General features: G+C 41.2%; 1 protein-coding gene across 1 annotated transcript in view; it reads right to left on the reverse strand.

The window, feature by feature from the left end:
• The window catches only part of CUBN (cubilin), a 154795-nt gene that overhangs the window by 129188 nt on the left and 4166 nt on the right, over positions 1–21441 (reverse strand). Inside the window, exons 7-18 of the mRNA XM_069776074.1 lie at positions 17867–17993; positions 16259–16427; positions 15366–15497; positions 14062–14157; positions 13383–13504; positions 10989–11175; positions 9122–9240; positions 7569–7803; positions 6053–6234; positions 5082–5244; positions 4693–4883; positions 565–721 (exon numbers count right to left, since the gene is read on the reverse strand). Coding sequence (XP_069632175.1) covers positions 565–721; positions 4693–4883; positions 5082–5244; positions 6053–6234; positions 7569–7803; positions 9122–9240; positions 10989–11175; positions 13383–13504; positions 14062–14157; positions 15366–15497; positions 16259–16427; positions 17867–17993 — 1880 coding nt within the window. The remainder of the gene's footprint in view (positions 1–564; positions 722–4692; positions 4884–5081; positions 5245–6052; positions 6235–7568; positions 7804–9121; positions 9241–10988; positions 11176–13382; positions 13505–14061; positions 14158–15365; positions 15498–16258; positions 16428–17866; positions 17994–21441) is intronic.

Genomic DNA, 21441 nt, shown 5'->3' on the forward strand with positions numbered 1-21441 from the left:
TGATGTCTATCAAATATCAGTATGAAATTAGAAGAAAACCATCCCTAAAAACCTATCTTCTTAACAGCATCTACTACAGATCATCTGAGTAGTATTAAGAATGTATTTAAAAGAATATATTGCTGTAAGTATAGCATAAATATGTATATACAGAAGACCAATTTGACTGTGCCCATGAAAACTAATGGATTTGACTCATTTGTTTCACAGACACAGATTTGTTGATGATTAAGAACTAAAAGATAGGAAAAATGAAAGTAAAATTATTTAGGCAGAATTATAGCTGTATCATTTTTGGTATGTTAGCAGGAAGTGATTTATCATTAATAGTAGCAATGAGGGTTGCATTTCCAAGCATGCTAGGAGTGCCTACAACAGACCTACTACAGACATCACCTTAGAATTTCTAAAAGTAGCAATAAATAAATAAACTGACTCTATTTTTTTCTTTTATTTCTTTTGAAGTCTGTCTTCAACCCATTATATGGATAATATAGCACAGAAATGACTGAAAGTGTCCAAATTGCAGATCAGTTCACATTGCAAGTTACCAGTTCTTCTTACCAACTTGATAAATGGCCCTGAAGCTAGCCCTTTGCACAGACACATCAGACTTGAACTTGATCCAGAGACTGTTGCTGGTAGAAGTGATTGGTGACATGAGTGTACTATGACAGAATTTGTTAATAAGAGAAGACATCTCACTGTCACCATCTCGAACCTAGTCATCGAAAAGAAAAAAAAGAAAAATGTCAGGTCATAAAAGCCTTGGGATCTGATATCTGGATAAAATTATAATCTCATAAGAGCTGCTAAATAACAAAAGGAATAACTATTCTACTTATTTGTAAGAGGGACAGAGCCATCACAGTAACTGGCACAAGCACATGATTTATGAGAGCTCAAAGGACTGGATGATCAGCACAGAAGACGCACACGTGCTACTGTCACAGGACATTAGGGTGAAACAGATCTTCTCAGCTTTAGTACAATTTAGGTCTATGCTTCCAAAAGTGACATCTTTAGTATGAAAGAGACAGGTAAGTTGCTCACCAGTGACAGCTATGAAATTTTTGCCAACACGAAAATCTGCTGGGGATAAAAAGGGGTATTTGTGTTTTTCGTGCTGTGGTCATAAAGCTTCTAGCTTCTTTTTTCAATGGCACTTCTCCAGAACAAGCACACGTCCCATCACACCCATACATCAATGCAGTGGGACAGCTCACTAACAGGAGATGCAACTCTGAGTCCCTAAAGCAGTAAAGAGGTATACTGACATCTTTCCATTACTTTATGTGAAGGGTCCAATGCACAATAATGACAATGAAGCTTTATCAAGGAATCACTTTCAGCTTTTACCTTCTGCACTGCCACTCTACTGACCTCAATCAATTGCTAATCAAGGAGAAATTTATCTTTTTTGTTGATTATAAATCCTGATTTTCAAGGGGACAAGAAGAGAAAGAGGTATTTGCAGCTCCGAACTTCAGGCACTGAACCCACAGTCCATGGGAAAGAATAGGTGCATCCCAGGGACCAGGCAGATCACTGGTATAGCTAAGGAGCAATGAACACCCTCAGAGGTGCCCAAGAAGGCAGCCAACAAGCTGAGGTCCAAAAAAGAGTTCTGCTGCTATTTGCCCAGGCAAAAAATGAAATTTTTCTCCCAAAGATTCTGCTAAAAAGAAAACAGCTCTTTTCTGCTGTAGAAGTGGTGGTAGCTCATACAGCTGGAGCTGCTTTTAAATGCACCTATATGCTGTCAACCCCCAAAAAATCATTCCAGTGAAATCATTGGCAAAGCCAGGGACACCCAGCTTTCAGGTCCCCCCCTTCATCACCTCTTCTTTCCTGTATTCCAGCTGTATTCCTGCATGGACTGGGACAGAAGACAGGGGACCTTTGTCAATGCCTTGGTGAGCAGGCAATGGCTGGCCTACTTGCCCAGCTTTGGCAAACTCCAGCTCATGAGATGCCTTTCTGACTAACAGATATTTTTAATTTCCCTGAGACTTGAGTTTAAGGTAACAGAATTATTCTGGATTTACAGCAGAGCAACTGAGATCAGAATTTGTGCTGGAATATTTAGAAAATCTTTGGACAGCAGTGAAAGTTTCCAGATGTATAGTTCACAGGAGTTTACATTTTTTCTTGAGCGGATTCTCCATACATTTTTGGTTTATAAAGCCCAGTGAGTAATGATAAAAATAACAGGTTCTCTAAACTGTAAGTAATGTCTCCTATTGCCAATTAGAAGGATGGCAAGGAGAAAGAGCTGCCTTGGCTAACACCTTACCTCTGCAGCACCATGTCACAGTCTTTCTTAAATAAGAAGTTTTATTGTCTCTAGTTTCTTATTGCAGATTCCTGGTCCCAGGCTGTTCCTTCCTCAGTAAAAGACTAAACATCCCTCCCTGAGCAAGTGTCTGTGAGCTGTGTCTGGCCCTTGTGGAAACTCTGCAGGTTTCCTGGTATCACCAGGGATGGGAATGATCTGCGCCTTTTCAGAGTGACAATTGTCAGAGAGTGACTTTTAAAGTAACTTAAGCATCCAAAAGCTATCTCCCTATCTGAACTTCATTATAAAACCCAGTGAGACAGTATTTTAGAAAAGCATTTGTGGAAAATCAGACCTTGATAAAAGACCACAGTGCCTTAGTTGTACCGACCGACCCAGTCAGAAGATGTCGGTCCTGTTTCTCTGCTCTGGTCTGAGCCACTGAGTGAGAGGGCAGGAAGAAGAGGAGGACAGAAACACAGGGAAACTGAATGGCTTGTGACTGATCAGCAAACAGCAAGGTAAATGCCTTGCTGAACTAACGCAAACTGATTGCATTCAACAGAAATGGTTTTGTTTCTCTGGCTGCTGTGAATTTAGCTGCTGTTCTGCCAGCAATTAGGCAAGAGGAGTACCAGGCCAAACAAACAAAAGCTGTCTGTTTTCATTAAACACACTTCCCCTCTCATTTCAGAAATTAATTGCACTTCATTCCAACCAAAGTCTCTGAATTAGAGGAGGAGGGAAGGGAATGATGTCAGCACAATAACATCTTTTAAAAACAGATTAACTGCACGGAGCTCACAGGGGCCTATTCCTCGTTTGGTCAAGAAGAGATTAAGCACAAAACCAAATCCCACTGCAGCTTAACTGTGTAGCCAGCAGCGCAGGACCCAGGTCTGCGCTGGGGCCGCAGGGCTTGCTCCTACCTGCTTCAGCTGTGGTGGCACCTTCGCTAATCGACTGGGTGACTGTGCCCCGTTTGTTTTACTCCTGTTTACCTCTGTGCAGTACAAGCACACTTTTAAACGGCCAGCAGTACCCAGAAGTCATTCCATGTAGGATGAGTTATTTGTGACTGTATGGAGAAATACAGGCCAGGTATGACAGCAGACGCCTTGAGATGTGGCGAGTTGGGGTGCAGCGCAGAGGGGCACAGGGACGTGGTGACAGGAGAAGGGGCACAGGCCACCAACGTAAAGAGTTTGTCAGGCCCCAAGGGCACCACCAGGACTCACTGGCCCAGCCTGCCCTCCTCTGGGGCCCCCACACCCTGCCCACGGCCCAGGACCCCCCATCAGCCCCCCGGGGCCACCAGTCCCTGCCCCAGCCACACCGCAGCAGTGCTGGTCTCCAGCTCCCCACAGCCCTGCCCTGCCCGGCCATGGGCTCTGCTGAGCCAGGCCCACCCGCAGGCCCATGTCCCAGCCTGACCTTGGCCAATCCCCATCCCTAGGGAGCTGCCTAATTCCTGGGGCTGCCTTGCTCCCCGGCCAGGGCGGTGGGACGGGCCGTGATGGTGAGACCCTGCTCTGCCCCTCCGGGGAGCCCCCATGGCCTCCAGGAGCCCCCGGGCTCCACAGCACCGTGCCAAACCTCACCCGTGGTCAGTCAAAGGAATGAGACCTGGAGCTGGACAAAACTCGATTTAGGGATAACAAAGAAAATGAAGAAGTCGTACCTAGCATACTTAAAAGGCACCATATAGTAGTACATTTAGATGTAATGTGAAGCTGCAGACTGATGAAGAAAGAGCTAGGGGTAAAAGCACTTTAGCAAACATAAAAATAACCTCAAGTGGATCCTAGATAGCATCAACATTTTTATTGTAGTAGTAGTAGTAGTACTACTACTACATTTTCCATATAGAAACATTCTAACCGTACTATTATTTTTCTATAATAATTAGATTTAGACTAATAACAATTCTTGAATTAGCCTTCTAAAATTTCAATTATACTAACAATAAAATCCTGGCTTTACATATGCATATATGTACATATGTATGTCTATATAAACATATATATGGTGTGCTTCCTTTTTGCCCCAGAACAAGATTTTCAGTATAACACCATGACTCCAGAAAATGCTGCATAGTGGCTGGGGCTTTATTTCCATTTTTCTTACATTTGGCATGCATTTACCAAAAGTCCAAACTCCACCTTAATCACATACAGCTGATTAAGAATTAGTGTTAAGCTAGAGAGATTTTCTTGTTCTCTTATCTTTGCTTCATTCTGAATGTACAGTTCTACTCTTTTAGCCCCTGTGACTTTTGGACCCTAATAAATTGGTATACTTCGTCCTTTGATTAACACCTATTTCTGCAGTGGCCCTTGGGACAGAAATTAAGTGGCATGGTTTTGTACACACATGTAATCAACCTTCCATATCAACTGCTTGAGAGAACTCACCTCAATATAATTTGATGAACAACCAGTCTGACTCTCCAGCTCCATGTGAGTGAAGTTGAGGTATATTTTTTCATCCTCTGGCTGTCTGATAATGTAGATACAATATTGGTTGTTGATATATGGATTAGGCCAGAAAGGGGACATGATAACCCCTTCACTATCCATGTAATTTCCTCCACAAGTTGGATCTTCTAGAGTAAGAAAAAAATATATTAGTTGAGATACAAGTATGGTAACACTTTCAGTTTAGGCTGCCTCTGTACAATGGCTGCAAATCAAAGAGGCTTTCTGTATTATTAAATAGCAAGTGTTAATTACATCTATTTGTATGCTGTTGGCTATATCTTGGGAATGTAACAAACCAGCCTTTAATGTTGAATTTTACTTACCAGGAGATGTTGTATAGAGGATGTGGAAGCCTTTACCAGTAACTAAGTCATCAGAGTGAAAGTGAATCCATGCATATGGACCAGTGGTTTGGAGCGGGGGTGGAGATCCAGTGCTACAGTATTTACCAAGGACGGGATCTTGTGGAAGAAGACCATCTCGAATCTAGACAGAATGATAGATCAGTGTTTAGGATTATTAGATGTGTGCCATCTGTGAACACTACCAACACTCTTAAAGTTATCTTGGGGGCCCCAGGAGGTGTTGTAGATGGTGGGTGTAGGGAAAGCTCATAGAAAGTTTCCTCCAAACACACAGGAACCAAGAAACAGACCTACCAGGATAGCTGTGACAGTGCTCCTAGGAGAGTCATCAAGGGTTTTGTGAAAGGGAAAGAAAGCATCAGGAGATTACCCATTAAACTGTTTTCCTGAAATCATGTTCTGCATTGCACAATTTTGGAGAACATGCTATTCCAAACCATTTTCTCATTTCCATGACTGGGTATTTGTGAATTCTGTAACCATTACTTTGCACTTGAGAAAAAACCCTAAGCTCACACATCAAGTCATGGACTGTACTATAATATGAATCTATTAATCTTGGATCCTTTTCCCTATTAGTTTTCCTTAGGCTGATTAAGTCTCTGTGGGTTGACATTTGACAAGGAGTTTGGAGACTGAACTTTGTAAGAAAGTGAAAGCTTCCCAACAGGTATTTTGGCCTGAATCCTATCCTCTTTAGTTGCAAGACATCCACTGACTTCAGTGGAGTGGGATATCATCCTCTTTCTGTTATGCTGCCTGTATCTGAGTGTGCATCGATGGCTGGAATAAGTAAGTACAAATGGACATTTCAACCCACGATTTAATTTTCAAACAGTCCCCTTCTGTATGTACAAAAAGTTTTGAAATATCTTGTTTTGCAATAACTTAGCCATAAAATGTTGTCATAGTTCACAATTAAACTTTACCTCTAAATGGTCATAACTGCAATTTTCGTGGTGTTCTAGGCTTAGTGTGCCAAAAGCAAATGTGATGAGGAGGCCAGGACTGGTTGAGATGGTCCAGAAACAGTCTCTGTTTATAGGATAGTTACCAGGGTATCCTGGAGAGCTTATTGAGCCGTAAGTACCCATCAGCTCACCGCCACATTCTAACAGAAAAGAAACATGGAAGAACAAAGTCTTTAACACTACATGTCAGGTCAGAAGATGAATTCTCTTGTAGTGCCAAAACTAGGTACCACTTTTGGATCCAGAATAAATTAAAATACAAAGACCAAGCCAAACAAGCAAACACGTTACTTCTTTAAATTTTACAATTAATTCTGCAATTCAGTTATAAAAGCAGAATTCCAAATACTTCCTGATTTGCACAGTAAAAGAAAGATTCTTTCCCAGTTAGGATGGAAATATCTTTAGAAGAATGATCAAAATCACTGTATTTTAGATTGGATTTACAAAATCAATCTGGATTTCTGTACTTTGTAAATAGTCTCCATGCACAAGACTGTTTTAACTAAAAAAAAAAAAAGTTAATTACAGGGAAGGCTGTTTTATATAGCTGTAATAAAAAACCCCATCCCTCTCAGCATAACAGTTCGGAGTGGTAAGGTTAACTTGTGTGTTATACCTAAGGAGTAGCTAGTTTAGTCACATCTATACATCTCTCCCTCCTTGCTTTTTTTTTTCTTTTTTTCCCCCAAAAAGATCTGTTTTCACTTTTCATTATCCATATTCGTCAATTAGTAATTATCTATCTAATAATGTTAATTGAAAGAAAAAAAACCACCAAATATCACATTAAAAGCATTTCAATAAATATTTATGGAAATAAAGAAACCATTTTCCCCCGAATTTTCTATACTTTTTATACTGTATTGTTCTTTCAAGACATAACCCAATGCATCATTTTGTTTCTAGACAATACATAGAACACTGAAGTGAGTTTGACCTTCCACAAGGTGATTTGGGGTTTATCTCTAGAAATGCACTACCAGGCCTCCTGGAAGAATTAAACAAGTAGTTTTACCAAGAATTCAGGCAGAAATGTACAGCAAATCATACCAAAAAGCTCACAGATAATTTAAAATCAAATTCCCAACAGTCTATCATGTTTGGAAAGCACGGTTCAACCTCTTTAGCCTCTTGTAAATTGTCAGTGGCATAAAAGGGTAGCTTGCCTATTTCAAAGTACTACATACTTCTGTGGAAAAAGAGAACTAATCAGAAGAATGGCATGTCCAGAAACACATGCTCTTTGGGAGTTTCCTCGCAGGAGGTATAAAGCAGCCTTAAAAACCAGCAAAAGTTATTCATGCAGAGGCCCAGAGTTGGAGTTTAAATATTTTAAAATTACATGTATGTCTACATTTCAGCTTCACTCCCTAGTAAAATACTGTCCTACTGCTCCTAACGTTTCCTAATCAAAGGAAATGTCATTCATTTTGCTCCAATGCTAAATCACATGATATTTCACCAAACTTACCAGGATCCCAAGATTCCCACTGAACAGTAAAACCTCCAGCCGTAATGGTGTGGTTCAAGTAGAACCAAAAGTACAGGGAGTTGTGGGAACTGAAAAGCTCTGCAGGAGGTGAGGAGCCACAGTATTTTCCCAGCATATGCATTGACGCTGAAGGCCCGTCATGTATTTGAAGGAAGTCAGAGTTACAGTCATTACTTGTCTCCAGTTGGAAGAATGGGAAAGTAATATGCAGGATCTAACAGGGAGTAGCAAAATAAGAAATGTCTTTTTTTCCATCTGCTGAGACAGTGTTTATGCAGTAACTCTGCATAGAGCAGATGTATTTGCTCATGCAACTGTGAGATTCTACAAGCTTTGAAGCCATTATGCCATTTCCTGAAAAGTTCCAGGACAGAAGAAGATATTACAGAATCTTAAGGGTCAAAAGAAAAAAGAGAAGATAGATAGGAAAGAATTTGGACAGGTAAGTTGTCTGGAAAGAGCATTATTTCTATAAACTGAGACCATTTGCCTGTGTCTGTTATGTATGTGAAATATATATGTGTATATATTTCAAACCATGTGAAAGGCTTGAAATACAGCATAAAATACTTTATTCCAGGTTTCCAATGGCAGTTTTCTCATCAAATAATTAACATTTCTCATCCTTGTTATGGTTGAAAGTACTGTCATGAGAGCTAAAAAAATGAAATTATCTTTTTTTGCACATATAAAATCAGTGTCTCATAAGACCACTCTAGATACTTAGTGACATACACAGCTTTATGTATGTTCAGATTCCTCACTGATATGCTTTCAGATAGCTCTGCTGAAGACAGTAGTGGTTCTCAGGCTTAAAGCTGAGGATATGTCACATACATACATAATCACTAGCATCCACTGGTTTATAACTACTTAATTCATTCCATGAAATGTCAAAAATGGATCAAATATTTAGATCCCAAGAAAGAAGTCCCATGCTAAAGTGTGAAGTAACATATTTTGTAGTTGTTATTTATAACACAAGTGGAATTGTTAGCTGCAGATCAGAATCAGAATACACATTTGAATGTAATGATTAAAAATTAATCCTTAAAAAAATTCAAATGCTGTTATTACACAAAGCCATTGACAATATGAACTCCGCATTCTATCTTTCTGAGCTGAACTCCGCATTCTACCTTTTTGAGCTCAGAAATCAGAAACATGAAATTGCTCTGTGGTCGCTTAGCTCACAAACCAACTGTGGAGCCTATCAGAGCAGAGCTTTTCTCGTGCAGCTATTTAGAGATCACATGCTAAAATAGGCACCTTCTCTAGCTGGTGGTAGGTGAATAAATTCCAACCCTCAGCTGCATAGGAAAAACCCTGAAAACGTAACCCAGGCAAATTCTTACGCTAAGCAGCCTGAAGGCTTGTGAGGATCTGAAACTTACTCTTTTTGAAAAACTATTTATTCTGAGGGGATTGGATCACAGTATTGGAATATGTGGCATGAAGGTGCCACACGTTTGCTCTGATGAGCTGAGGGGTCCTGCGGAGTGAGGGTTTCTTTAACCTGATCTCTATTTTACCTTGTTGGGAGTAGTATGAATAACCCAAGCGCAGCTGACCCCACTGTTGTACCGCTGGCTGTTTGGGCTGTTAGGGTAACTGAACGTCCCCCTTAGGCCTGAGAGATATCCTCCACAAGCTGCAGAAAGAGAGAGAAAATTAAACAGATTAACCTGTGTTATCACTACACAGATTTAAACAAAACCTAACTTTCTAGCACAGCTTTGGCTTTCGAAACATTTAAAACAAGGGTGAAAAATACTCCTATAAAAGACTCTACAGGATTTACTCTAAACTGGAATGACATCACAAAAAAATGAGAAAAATTACTCCCTGAGAGAAAAGTAGTTCCTGGAAAAAGAACAAAGATTTTCAGCTGGAATATGTGGATACTGCCAAAAGATGTTGATTCTGTCTCAGGAGCATGTCCATAAACTCGTTTGTTTCCAGAAGGCTACCTCCAGATTGAATCTGTAAATTTTTCACCTACAATGAAATAACGTTTTGAAGCTAATATGACGTAAAATTGTCATTCTCAGTAGTGGTGCATCATAGAAGTTATCCTTCAGATGTTTTATAGTCCCATTTATTCTTTTTGGTCAGATTTCTGGGCCTGATAATACCTCTCATGATACACCGTGGTCTCTTCTCTCACTAAGCCATTCAATGAACGGGGGCTGTGAACTGGGAATCCCAAATAGTAACAGAAAAATATGTGCTTTATGCACCCAAAATACGATGCACATATAGCTACAGTGTACAACAAGCAGCTGTAGTTTAACATTGAACTGATGCTAAGGAAACATTCAATTCTCAGCAAACTGAAGTATTTTGTTTCAAGGAGTGGTAAAAAGAATATAATTTTGTTTGAAGTGTCCATCTAAAATATCTCACCATTTCTCATTCAGATTCAGAATTATCACGCCATAAAATGTATCATTTTTCCCTTGATTAGGAACTAAACCAAAAGTTGATACATTATAATTTCTCACTGGATAAAAACTGGTTTTCTACCCCTTCTATTATGAATGGTTAAAAATCTTTTTTTTTTTTTTTTCTTAGATGCTTAATAATAAAACATTACTGGTTAGATATTTAAGGAAAATAGGAAAGACCTTGAAGTAGCTCTAAAATAGAGCAGATTTCACAGGGGCTCAGTGAAAGTTTTACATTCTGTATTCTGTGAAAAGTTAATCTGCTTTCTTCACAGAAATCTGCAATAAATATGAGCCATCTGGCAGATGGCTGCCACAGGGATGCTCACTGGAATGCTATCCTGACCTTGTTTAATTAAAATTAATGGCAAAAAAAATCCCAGACAAACAGAAAAAATGATAGTAAGAAGAAATGTTAAAGGCAGGACCTTGCAGTCACTCCATAAAACTCAGAGTCCCCCATTTTCATGGATAACATTTCTGTCATTAATTTCTGTTTGAAAACCTTCTCTGGCTTTTCATCTTGACTAAAAATGTCAGGACCTCTCAGCTTCGCAACAAATGCAATAGTACGCACAAAAGGAAACATTAATACATTCCCTTGTAAATCTGCTCTCCTTATATCAGATCCTCTTTCCCAACCAGCTTACCAGACCACTTTCTCAGGAAGAGAAATGTGATTTTAGGATGTCTGGTGTCTAGTCAAGGCCAGTGGGCCTGCAGGTCAACTTCATTGTTACTCTCCTACTGCTAAACAAAGCAGCTATAAACAAAACTCATGGAAAACTCTGACTTCAAGGGACTTTGGATTGGGACCTGTAATCCACCAAGAAGACAGCTCGTTTTTTCCATCATAACTTGGTTCTTATTCACATATTAATCATATACACCAAGCATCTACTTGCTGAAGCCTGGTGGCCCATTTCTGCGGAGGAGGAGGTCCTGGCCGTACCTTGCTGGGCAGTCTGGCACTGTGGTCCTGTCCAGGTGCTGGTGCACTCGCAGGAGTAGCTGTTGACCCCATCAGTGCAGCTGCCCCCATTCTGGCACGGGTTGCTAATGCACTCATCAATGTTCTCCGTACAGTTAGGGCCCGTCCAGCCCGCGTTACACAGGCAGAAATATCCAGAGATCATTGCCTACAGGTATAAGCAAATGCAATAAACTCAATGAGCATGGATCATCTAAAGGAATCAATGTAGTTGGCAGAAAGACTGATATTTACACTTATTCTATATGGAGACACCAGAGCAAAGAAATAAAACGGTTGGAACTTAATGGCCTTAATGGTCACTGGTGAATACCAAAATAAACCTAAAGCATAATCAGATTATCTAGCTCTTTGCTTTTTCTATTAAGTTATTTCTTTGCAGGGCTCTTTCAAATTACTTTCTAAAAAGTCAAAATCTGTATTCATTTAGCCATTCAGAAAACTGTTTGCTTGGCTATGAAATGATCACCCTAGAAACAAGTTAATCATATTATCTAAAATTTATAAATAGAAAGTCAAGATAATAGTGGTTTATAAATCATTTCTGTCAAGCCAGTTCTCTGGAAAGTCTGCACTGCAGTTATGTGGGCTGTTAACTTTCATTTTCACCCTGAGGGATGTTAAATGGGAGCAATTTTATTGCCTTCTTTGCATTATTCCTTATTCTGTATGTCCCTTTTCCATTTCTTTTGTCTCAGCCTTTACTACTTCTCCTTATAATCAAGTCTTTCCATATCTCTAACTGTTTTAATTTCATATGTCCTCCTTCCTTATATTTCTTGTTTTATAGACATGATTTTTACAGCTAAAGCAGAACATGGCATTCCAAGGTACATGCTAAAAATCCCCTCTTTGATGACATACAATCAATGTGCTATATTCTCTATTTCCTTTTGCATTCTCTGTCCATGTCCTCTGTGTCCTGAACAGAGATTTTTAGTAAGATGGAAGAGGATTTTGATGTGTATTTAAGGCTCCGAATGCTGCTTTAAAAGGCAAAAAGGTTTTTTCTGATATGCATTGCCTGATATTTAATTAACATTACATTTCATCTGTCATTATGCTGGCCAAATATAGCTTTACTGTTCCTCTATTTTATTAGATGCTTCTGTAGTCCTATTACTGAAGTATCTGACTGTGTTATTATCTTTATGTAGTAGTTTGTAACCATGATTGGCTATAGTTGTATGTTAGGAAATATTTAGTGGAAGATGTCATATCTTTGAATAGACTGACTAAAATAAATAGTTTCTAAATAGTCAGGAAAAGTAGATTAGATCTGGGCACAAAAGGCCCTTTAAATATCTGAGTGAAAAGACAATAGGTACCTACAGAAGAGAGAGAGCAAGAAATGCTGATAAGGGGTGGAGTGGAGGTGAGGGGATAGTCTCCTTTCACGCAGAAAATGGGAAAAGGGAAAGGTAACATATCATAGAATCACAGAAACATTTGGGTTGGAAAAGACCCTTAAGATCATTGAATCCAACCATTAAACTAACACTACCAAGTCCATACTGTATGTCCCATTTCCCTCCTGCCTCCTAGGATCATCAAAAGGAGGATATCTGCAGACCAATGTGGAAAAATGGGATCAGACCCTACTGGAACAACAAATTTGCTATTTGTGAACATTTCTCCAAAAACATCCTCCACAACAGAATTATTGAAATCCCCAGGTCTGCAGCGTAGACTTCCCTGAGCACAGCACACCTCAATGAGGAAGCCAAAAGACCTTCATAGGGTCCATGTGGACAACTAAATGGTCGCTGTGCATGAGAATGAATTCACACCACCAATCAGTAAAGGTCCAGAACACTCGGCTACCAGCAGGAGTACAACCAATTCCCGTAAAGCACCTTTTCCATATCCATATAAACAGTCCGAGACTCCAGGGGAGCTCTCACAAGATCAGCCTAGGAACACATAACTAACTATACTGGATATTAGCAGTCTGAAGGTCAACAAGAGGTACTGGTGTACTGGTTTTGTTATCATGGGTGATTCCTCCGTGACTCAAGGTGGTAAATTACTTCCCCTTCCCACCAGGGACAGCCATTCATCAATTCTCCCCCACCACCACCAGCATCCCATCGCTAGCCTGGGCTCCCAGCTACAATCTCTTAGGTTATTAGTGCCAAGATTGCTGCCTCTACTTCAAACATAAAGAAATGGTTTGTGTGCCCTGAAACTCTCTTTGTTTTCCCCAGGTATATCCATTGATCTCCCACTCCCTGGTGACCTTGCCTCATTACCTTTAGTATGTCTGCACTCAGCTTTCAGTCTCAGCAGTCTCCCTGTTGTTACTGGTTATAACTACATAACATTGTCACTAACTGTGAGGAGGCTAGCACTTACCAAGCACTGCCCATTTGCACAAGGGTTTTGCAGCTGACAGATATCACTGAAAGGAGAGCACCCATTCGGCCCATATCCACTTCCAGTGTACCCAGATGTGCAGGAACAAAATGCCATTGGCCCTTGGGAGATGAGACAAGATACAGAAAGTAATTCGGTCCTTGTTACAATGACAATACCAATGAAAGTAAAGGTTCTTGACATTTTGAAGCAGAGCCTTTATATAATTCTAACTTATTTGATCTTTTGACACCTTCCCTGGACAGTGTCCAGTTTGACCATGGAAAGATCCCTGGTATTGCTTTGCTATGGGTACCTGAGAGTCCAAGGTCACCTTTGTGGGAAGCGGTGGGAGTAGCTGAAGTGTATTTATGGAAAGGAGAAGAACAGTAAAAGCAACTGAAATTGGAAAACTGCATCAAAGAGAAATGATGAAGATCTCCACATTTTTATGAGGAAATCTGCTCTTTGGTGAAGCCTAAATCTACTTCTGTCAGTGTTTGTGGAAAGGCCTGCTGGCTTTACCTAACCTGCCTGTAAACTCCTTCGGGTGAGGCAAAACTAACTGTGGAGAAGGGGCTGCAATCTAAATATGTGGCTACAAAGTGGACTCAGCCTAACCAAACCATCCTTGAGATTCATACTGGTATTACTTACAGTCCTTAAGAGAGCACCGTACCTGGAGCTGAGGTACAAGTAGCCAAAGGATGGCACCCTCCATTATTTATTGAGCAGATATCAACCTGGGTACATGTTTGTCCATCTCCCTCATAACCTGTTCAGAGGGAAATTTCAGTTAATCTGCAACAAACTACGTTCTCTGAGAACTGACAACAAAACAATCATCTAGCGAGAAAAAGACTAACTTATGGTGTAAAATCATAGTCTTCTGCAGTTTAAAAAAAAAAAAGTTGAGATTGCCGCTGAAGTAAAACCTGGCATATTTGTTGTGGTTCCTACATTGCAGGGATAGATTCTGATTGTAACTAAACCCTCCCTTGATTTTTAGAAAAAGGGTATATTAGTGCTAGCCAAGTATAGGTGAGGTCAGTGAGGCCATAGAAGCTCAGCGCTCTCAGCCACCATGTGCTGCCCTCCCTGCGTGTCTGCACCCAGCCAGCCCCCACCACCTCCAGGCTTCCTGCTGCACGCCAGAGCTGCCCTTGGGTCTCAAACGCAACATCCAGCTCCTCTCGGGAGGCTCAGCAGGACCAAAGCACTGCAGCACGACTCTGCGGGGCCAGAGCTGAGGTCCACTGCACCACATCAAAACTTGTCTGAGGCCACATTTCCAGCATGGTGATAGCCCTTCAGCACTCAGTAACTGAGAGCCTTCACTACCTGCAGTCTATTGCCGTTTAAATAGCAATTGAAAGGTCAATTAGAAACACTTTTTCCTGCTAGTATTTCTCATATTGATAGCATGCATTTCATAAAGCATTTTAAATCATAAACCACAAATTATAAAGATGTAAGTCACAGCTTCCACTGCTCGACCTGTACTGCAATGGAAACACTGCCTTCTTAGACAGCATTCAGAGCGTGACAATTATCAAGGCTTTTTAAGACAGACAATACAGCTGATTTATGGCACACAGGATACTCTTTCAATTAATACAGACAATGAAATTACTATCATAATTACGCAATCCTTGTTTCCCATTAATAATCTTATAAAGGAAGTACTTCGTCAAATCAAGGCTCTAATACTAAAAAGGGGTACCTAGTACAAGAGAAACAATTCAGAGGATCGTCATTAGAGACATACTCTACAAAAAGCTCATTAATAGCTGAAGCAGTTTGAATGTGCTTGGACTTTGCAATCTGTATTACAGTATTGCTTTGTGTATGTGATACTTCTTTATAAAAAAACAATCTTCAGCTTCTTAAGTCTACCATAAAACAGGCTCAAATGTGTTGAATCTTCATCTTTTAAGCCTTTCCATAGTTTTATCAAAAAAAAAAAAAACAAAAACATTTTACCTGGTGGACAGAGCCCACAGTGGAAGGATCCCATTGTGTTGACACATTGAACCATCGGCGCTGTTGAGCAGCCTCCATTATTACTTTCACATTCATCAACGTCTTGGCAACTGTAGCCATTTCCTTGCCAGCCTAAAAAGAAGCACAGGAAAGACATTAAAATAGAAAATGCCTGGCCTTTTCACTTTCATCTTTGAACAGATCTTTTCATAGAGCAGAAAAATATGACTTTTGAATTTTACTTCATTAACACAAGAGAAGACCTGTCCCTCTCATAACTGATGAAAATTAATACTGGTCTGCAAAATAGGTTACAAACACAACAGGGTGGAGACGTGTGTGCAAGAATGTTTTATTTTAACTGTATTCTGGATATTCCAGAATCAAACACTCTTTAACCTACAGAGGAGGCAGTCCTGGTCTAGTGCACACATATATAGTTTGCAGCAAAGCTTTATCATAACTCTGGTTAAATACTTCAAAAGCTCCTCCTATACACACCCAACTCAGGAAGAGGAATCATAGGTTATATGGCTTGAGGAGACAATTAGTTTTTTATATTGCCTTGGGGCAGTCAGCATAAGGATATGAAAGTACCTCCGACCTATTACATGAACGTAAAAGGACACGATGGACGTGAAGGCACTGACGGACATGAGGGTACATCAGACCTATTTAGATGCTCAGTTTAGGATGGTATAAATCATGTGTTAGCCTCCACTGCCTGCGTTACCTAGATAAGACATAACCTGCAGGTATTTATTCTCTAGAATACAGACCAAAGCATTTCATGGAGTTACTCTCATCTAGATCCTGTGCCTGTGCTTATGACATGCAGGCAGTACTACCTACTGCCACCCCCTCCCACCTGAGACCATGGAAGGACATGATACCTGTGGGGCAGGGACCACATGAGTAGGAGCCTGGTGTGTTGTGGCACTGCACAAGGGGATTCTGTGAACACGGATGATTAGGAAGGCTGCATTCATCTATATCAGCACTGCAGACAGGGCTGCCAGGAGAGGACATCCAGCCAGGGTCACAGATACAGCGGTACTTGGGCTGCCACAGCAAACATCACATTACATATTTAAGACAGTGAGAACAGTCAAGAAAAGGGCAGGAGGAGTTCATTTTATAAAATGTCTTTTAAACTATAGCAAGAAAGATTTCAGAGCATTACATGGTTTGCACATTCTGTTTTATAAGTTGCTTTGGTAGTTTTCTCAGTCTATTTCTTCCTCTGCATTTACCTATTTAGATTACGGAAGCAACAAGAGGCGCATTCATTATGTTCATAAAAGAAACCTGCAATTTACCCCAAAGCTCCCAGAGAAAATGAACAGCAATTATGAGCTGTACATAAACATAATTAGAAGTCATCAACTTGCTTTGTAACCAGGGTAAACAGATCAGTGTAAGCAACCTGAAATCCGCTTGGGTCTTTTCTTTTAAGCAAACTGTTCAGTAATCTGTGCAATGTGCAGCACTGACATTAAATTGCAAATATATGTTTTCTTTAAGGAAAACAGTTTTCTCTCTAGTAAACTTTACTAACGGCCAGATTTCAGCATTTAACTAGCTTTGGTCCAATTAAAGCTAATGGGAGCTTCATTGTTGACTGTCACAGGAGCAGGCACTGTTAAGCCAACACTGAACCCTTTTGAAAAGCTTTCTCCACAAAAAAAAAGGGCAGAAAACAAGTGATGAGTTCTGAAAACTTTTATAAATTGAGAAAATAAATTATTTTATAGCATAGCACAAAGAATATATGGTGTATCTGGAATGATGCATGGGTGTATAGAAGTGTTAAGGAGCACAGGCCTGGCAGGGTAGTTTTGGAGGGCTGCTCTGAGTGGAAAGAGCCAAAGCTGGCATGTTCCATATGTCCCTTTGGAGTGAACATCCTGTACCCAAATTTTCTCCCAAACAGAATGAGCTGGCTTGCTCCAGAAGGCTCTTCAAGTGTAGGTTAGCAGTGTATCCAGCACAGACGCTTGGAGAGCATCTGGAGTCAGAGACTGAGTCCAACTAACCGTGACGAGCACCAAAGACAAGGAGCCCCCACCCTAGCCACTATGCAGCCCTGGTGGGTCCCAGGCCACTGACAATAATGTTCCACATGTATGCCTTTTCCCAGGAAAAACAAGATTCATGATTTTTGTACTTTTTAATCTTTTAAGTAATATAATATTCTAGCAACTTGGAAGTCCCCAAATAAGTAAGAATATTATGCTTCTAATATGACTTTGACTTATTTAAAGAATATTCCCAAGCTCCCTATGGATGTAGTAGATCTGATACTGTGACAAGGACCTCTAACAAGACACAAGGCATTTTCAATTCTTTCTGCTGTGCTTGGGACAACAGAGGGGTTATGTTGTACAGTGGCATTTCTTGCTATTTTTCAGCAGCAGTGTGCGCTACAGTTTTGTGGTGCTCAGCATTTTGTTGCTTATTCATGCTGTGATGTATAGTGAAACTTAAATGTTGTTCCTCACCTTATTGGGCTGATCTCTGTCTGCATCTATGCAGATGCCATGTCCACAGAGTGTCTCAGATCCTCCCTGGCAGTCATCAAACTTCAAGGCACAGTGAGGCCCATAGGTTTCTGGAGTACAAGAGCAGCTAATGGTGAAAGCATACAGAAAAATCAAAATGTTGCCTTTATACAGCACTTAAAGATCATATACTGCCATAGTAAGAGATCATTCCCATTCTTTTAAATAGCTAGTGTTCCTTATGAAATCCATCTATTTAGCTATACTGACAATCCCATTAACAATCATGGACAGACACAAGGCTCCTGTTCAGCAGACTCAAAAATCATGTGGGACTTGTGCATACCCATGACTGTCTGACCCTATGGGAGAATCCACAGCCTTCTGTTACATTTGTAAGTACAAATCCAGAAAAAAAGAAACGTCTAACATAAGACTTAGCAGAGTATGTGCCTGGAAATCCCCACTTAAGTCAGAGAGCACCTAAACCTTGTGTTTCAGTTTATGAGCTTCATATGATGCTAAAACCCTACCTCTAGCAATACACAGAAATGCCATGTCTGGCCGGTAACAGGGAGCAGGGTAACTTCACACCCACGCTTCAACATGCGGCAGCTGCTGTCTCCACAGCAGCCCAACTTTCAGGTGAGTGTGGCGGGCAGGAGGAGGCATTTGGGGCTAATGGGGTGGGAAGAACATAGTGGGTTGAAGGGAGGCATTCTATAGAGAGGATCTGCCTTGCAGGCTGCTAGCTGCATCGTGTTGTTATTTATAGGGCACACCTTAGTCACAGCACTGTACTTACGTGGTGGAACTGAGATTCAGAACTTCTAAGCCATCGGATAACATTTCCCTTTTCTCTGACCCTTTATTTCCACATGGACCAAATCTGAGGCTGTGAAATACAACTGAAAGGGACCTAAACCTACAGAAAGTCTCCTATCAATTCATTAACTTTTTATTAAAATGACGGTGAGACATTTATTTGGATGCAAGTTATATGCTGTGATGTCTGCTCCTCACAGAGACATATTGGCAGGTACACACCCCTGTTGAATCGCTTTTAAGCTGGCTAATGAAAACTACTCTGTAAGAGCATTTATCAGCAGAATTTGAATCAGGGTTTTCCAGTGCAGCTGACCTGGACCTTGGAGCAATTTATTAATAAGCTGCTACTGTCCCTGCCAGGGTGTCATATGCTCAGTTGAAATAGCAGTTTGATAAGCCAATTGCAGGTAACTAAATGCTGCACCCAGGACAAGAAACCTGGATGAACTTAGGCTTAAAAAAAACACAATAGCTTAATGCTTAACTGCAGTCTGCAGTACTGTAAGACATCATGTTCATTATTGTAAGAGAGGGCAGATAGACCAACACCATCTCGCCAATGCAGTAGCTCAACCTGGGCAAGCATGGAGGCAGCAGGTCAGGGAAGCAGATCACCTTTGTATGTTCAAAGTACATTCAGAGCTTCATGTTCAACTCCAAAAGACTCAGCAAAGCAATCTGACCAGCCTCAAAGGAGGACAACAACCGCACTCTCCTGTCTAGTCTGTCAAAGATTAATCTGCTACCCATCTGAAGTTGCTTAGAGAACAGCTTCAAGAAGTAGGTCACGCTGCAAGGATCTTCAGCCAAATTGTGATGCACTGCTGCTCGGCACTGCCCTGATTCTCTCCCATCGCTGACGGCATGTTGTCATGAGGCCCCTGTTATTTTGGTTCTGACGCAAAAGTCTGATAGACCTGGGGACTCTCACAGCCTTTCATCCAACTAATGCGATGTCCCATTAAGGTGTCAATCAAGGAAGGCGTTTCCTGAATACCCGCTCTTTTTCCTCATACTTTAGTGCTTTCCTGAATTACAGCCTGAAGCATGCAGGTAAAGAATCTGAAGGGAGCGAAGACTGCATTATGCTCCATTTCACGGTACCTGATCCAGTACTCCCTTCACCTGGTGTTATCACTGGGGGCTATGGAAGGTTAAATATAACCATTTTCTTTACCCACAGTCCACATTGGTGTATATAACTACACCAGAACAGGAGTGGGGTGACCTGGGTTGCTGGGCCCCAGAAACACTAGTAGCAATGCTGTCCCAGTTGTTGAAAAGAGCCATGTCATGCTCTACCTGGGGATGGATTTAGCATCTGGGAAGTACTCAGAAGACAGACAGTATGTGAAGGGAGACTGTGAAGACAGTACAATGGGCTTGGGGAAAGGCCTCAATAATCCTTCCATAATCCTGAGGGCATAATGCAAGATCAGTAATATTAAGATCTGGGTGACTTAAGAAAAGGTCTTAGTTCATTTCAGGAAGCACTGATTCAGCAAGTACCAAGGAGGGCAAGAATTACATTGGGGAACACACTTACAGGAATCATGACTACTAACACAATGACAACACTTGGAAGAAAGGCAGAGGGTTTGTTCTCTCAAACCTTAATTTAGTCACACACCTGCACACCACATCTCTGAGCACAGTAAGAAACAACAAATAAAGGAAGGCTGCTTTTTGTGTCATTTCCTTGACAAAAGTCTGTGTTGGGGACAGCTGCAGGCAAGCTAGAAACATCCTTTAAAATCAAAGAAAAGCTGACAGGAAGCATCACATACCAGTGACACCTCAGCAGGCTCTGTGTTAATGCTGAAGCGTGAGGAGCACTACAGGAGAACTTCCCCTGTGTGAGCTTCTTCCAAGAACTGACAAAGCACCATAAGCCAGTGTTACACCAAGGAAATATTTGTGGGGGCTAAGATTTTCGTGCTGAAGCAAGAGACAAAATGCTTTGCAGAAAGCTGTGCCATGTTCTGCAGCCTGCTTGTTCCCATTGCACAGGGATAGCTTTGTATTGTATCTGAAAGTTATTTATTTACCAGATTGTTTGACATTTTGGAAAATAAGACACAGAACGTTCAGGCTGGCTTGCCATGTAAACAAGAGCATGTTTCCTAAGGAGCTGCTCACAGCCAGAGGAGGATATGCTCCAGGGACCAGAGATGATCTCCATGGGGCCCGCACACAGGCAGCCCAGGCACCCTCCTGGCCAGCCGGCTGCAAACAGTATTTCTACTCCCTTTCTGCTTGGCAGCACAGTGCATTGCTTGCTCTGCTGCAGTCTCAGCAGTGCCTGTATTTCTGGAGGGGGTGAAGGCATTTCTCAGAGTTATACGGTGTGCTGGAATGCCAGTGATCGAGGGTGCCCATGTATTCAGGAGGTTTCCAACAACTCAAAGCCTTTGCTGGGCCAAAGCTGTCCATCTCCATCTCTTCACTCCCTTTGGTCTCAAGGGGTAGGTGATAATGGAGGGGTGATAACGTGGCTGTGCTAGGTGGGCACGTTGGCGAGTGCTGGTTACAGACCAGCATGTCACACCTCACCACCCCATCTACATCCCACGGTGCAGTAAGTTTCCATTAAATCATCTGCACCTACAACAGAAGACCAGGTCACTGGAGCCAGTCTCCAATTTGCAGCCTTCTTCCCCAGCATGGCTGTGTGACAAATCTGGTTCTTGCTGCTCTTCTTGTGTCAAAACAGGCAACAGCTTCAGAGGGCCCTCTGTGTCAGCAGT

Source organism: Haliaeetus albicilla, chromosome 2 (assembly GCF_947461875.1).
Source record: "Haliaeetus albicilla chromosome 2, bHalAlb1.1, whole genome shotgun sequence".
In the NCBI taxonomy this organism is placed as follows: Eukaryota; Metazoa; Chordata; class Aves; order Accipitriformes; family Accipitridae; genus Haliaeetus; species Haliaeetus albicilla.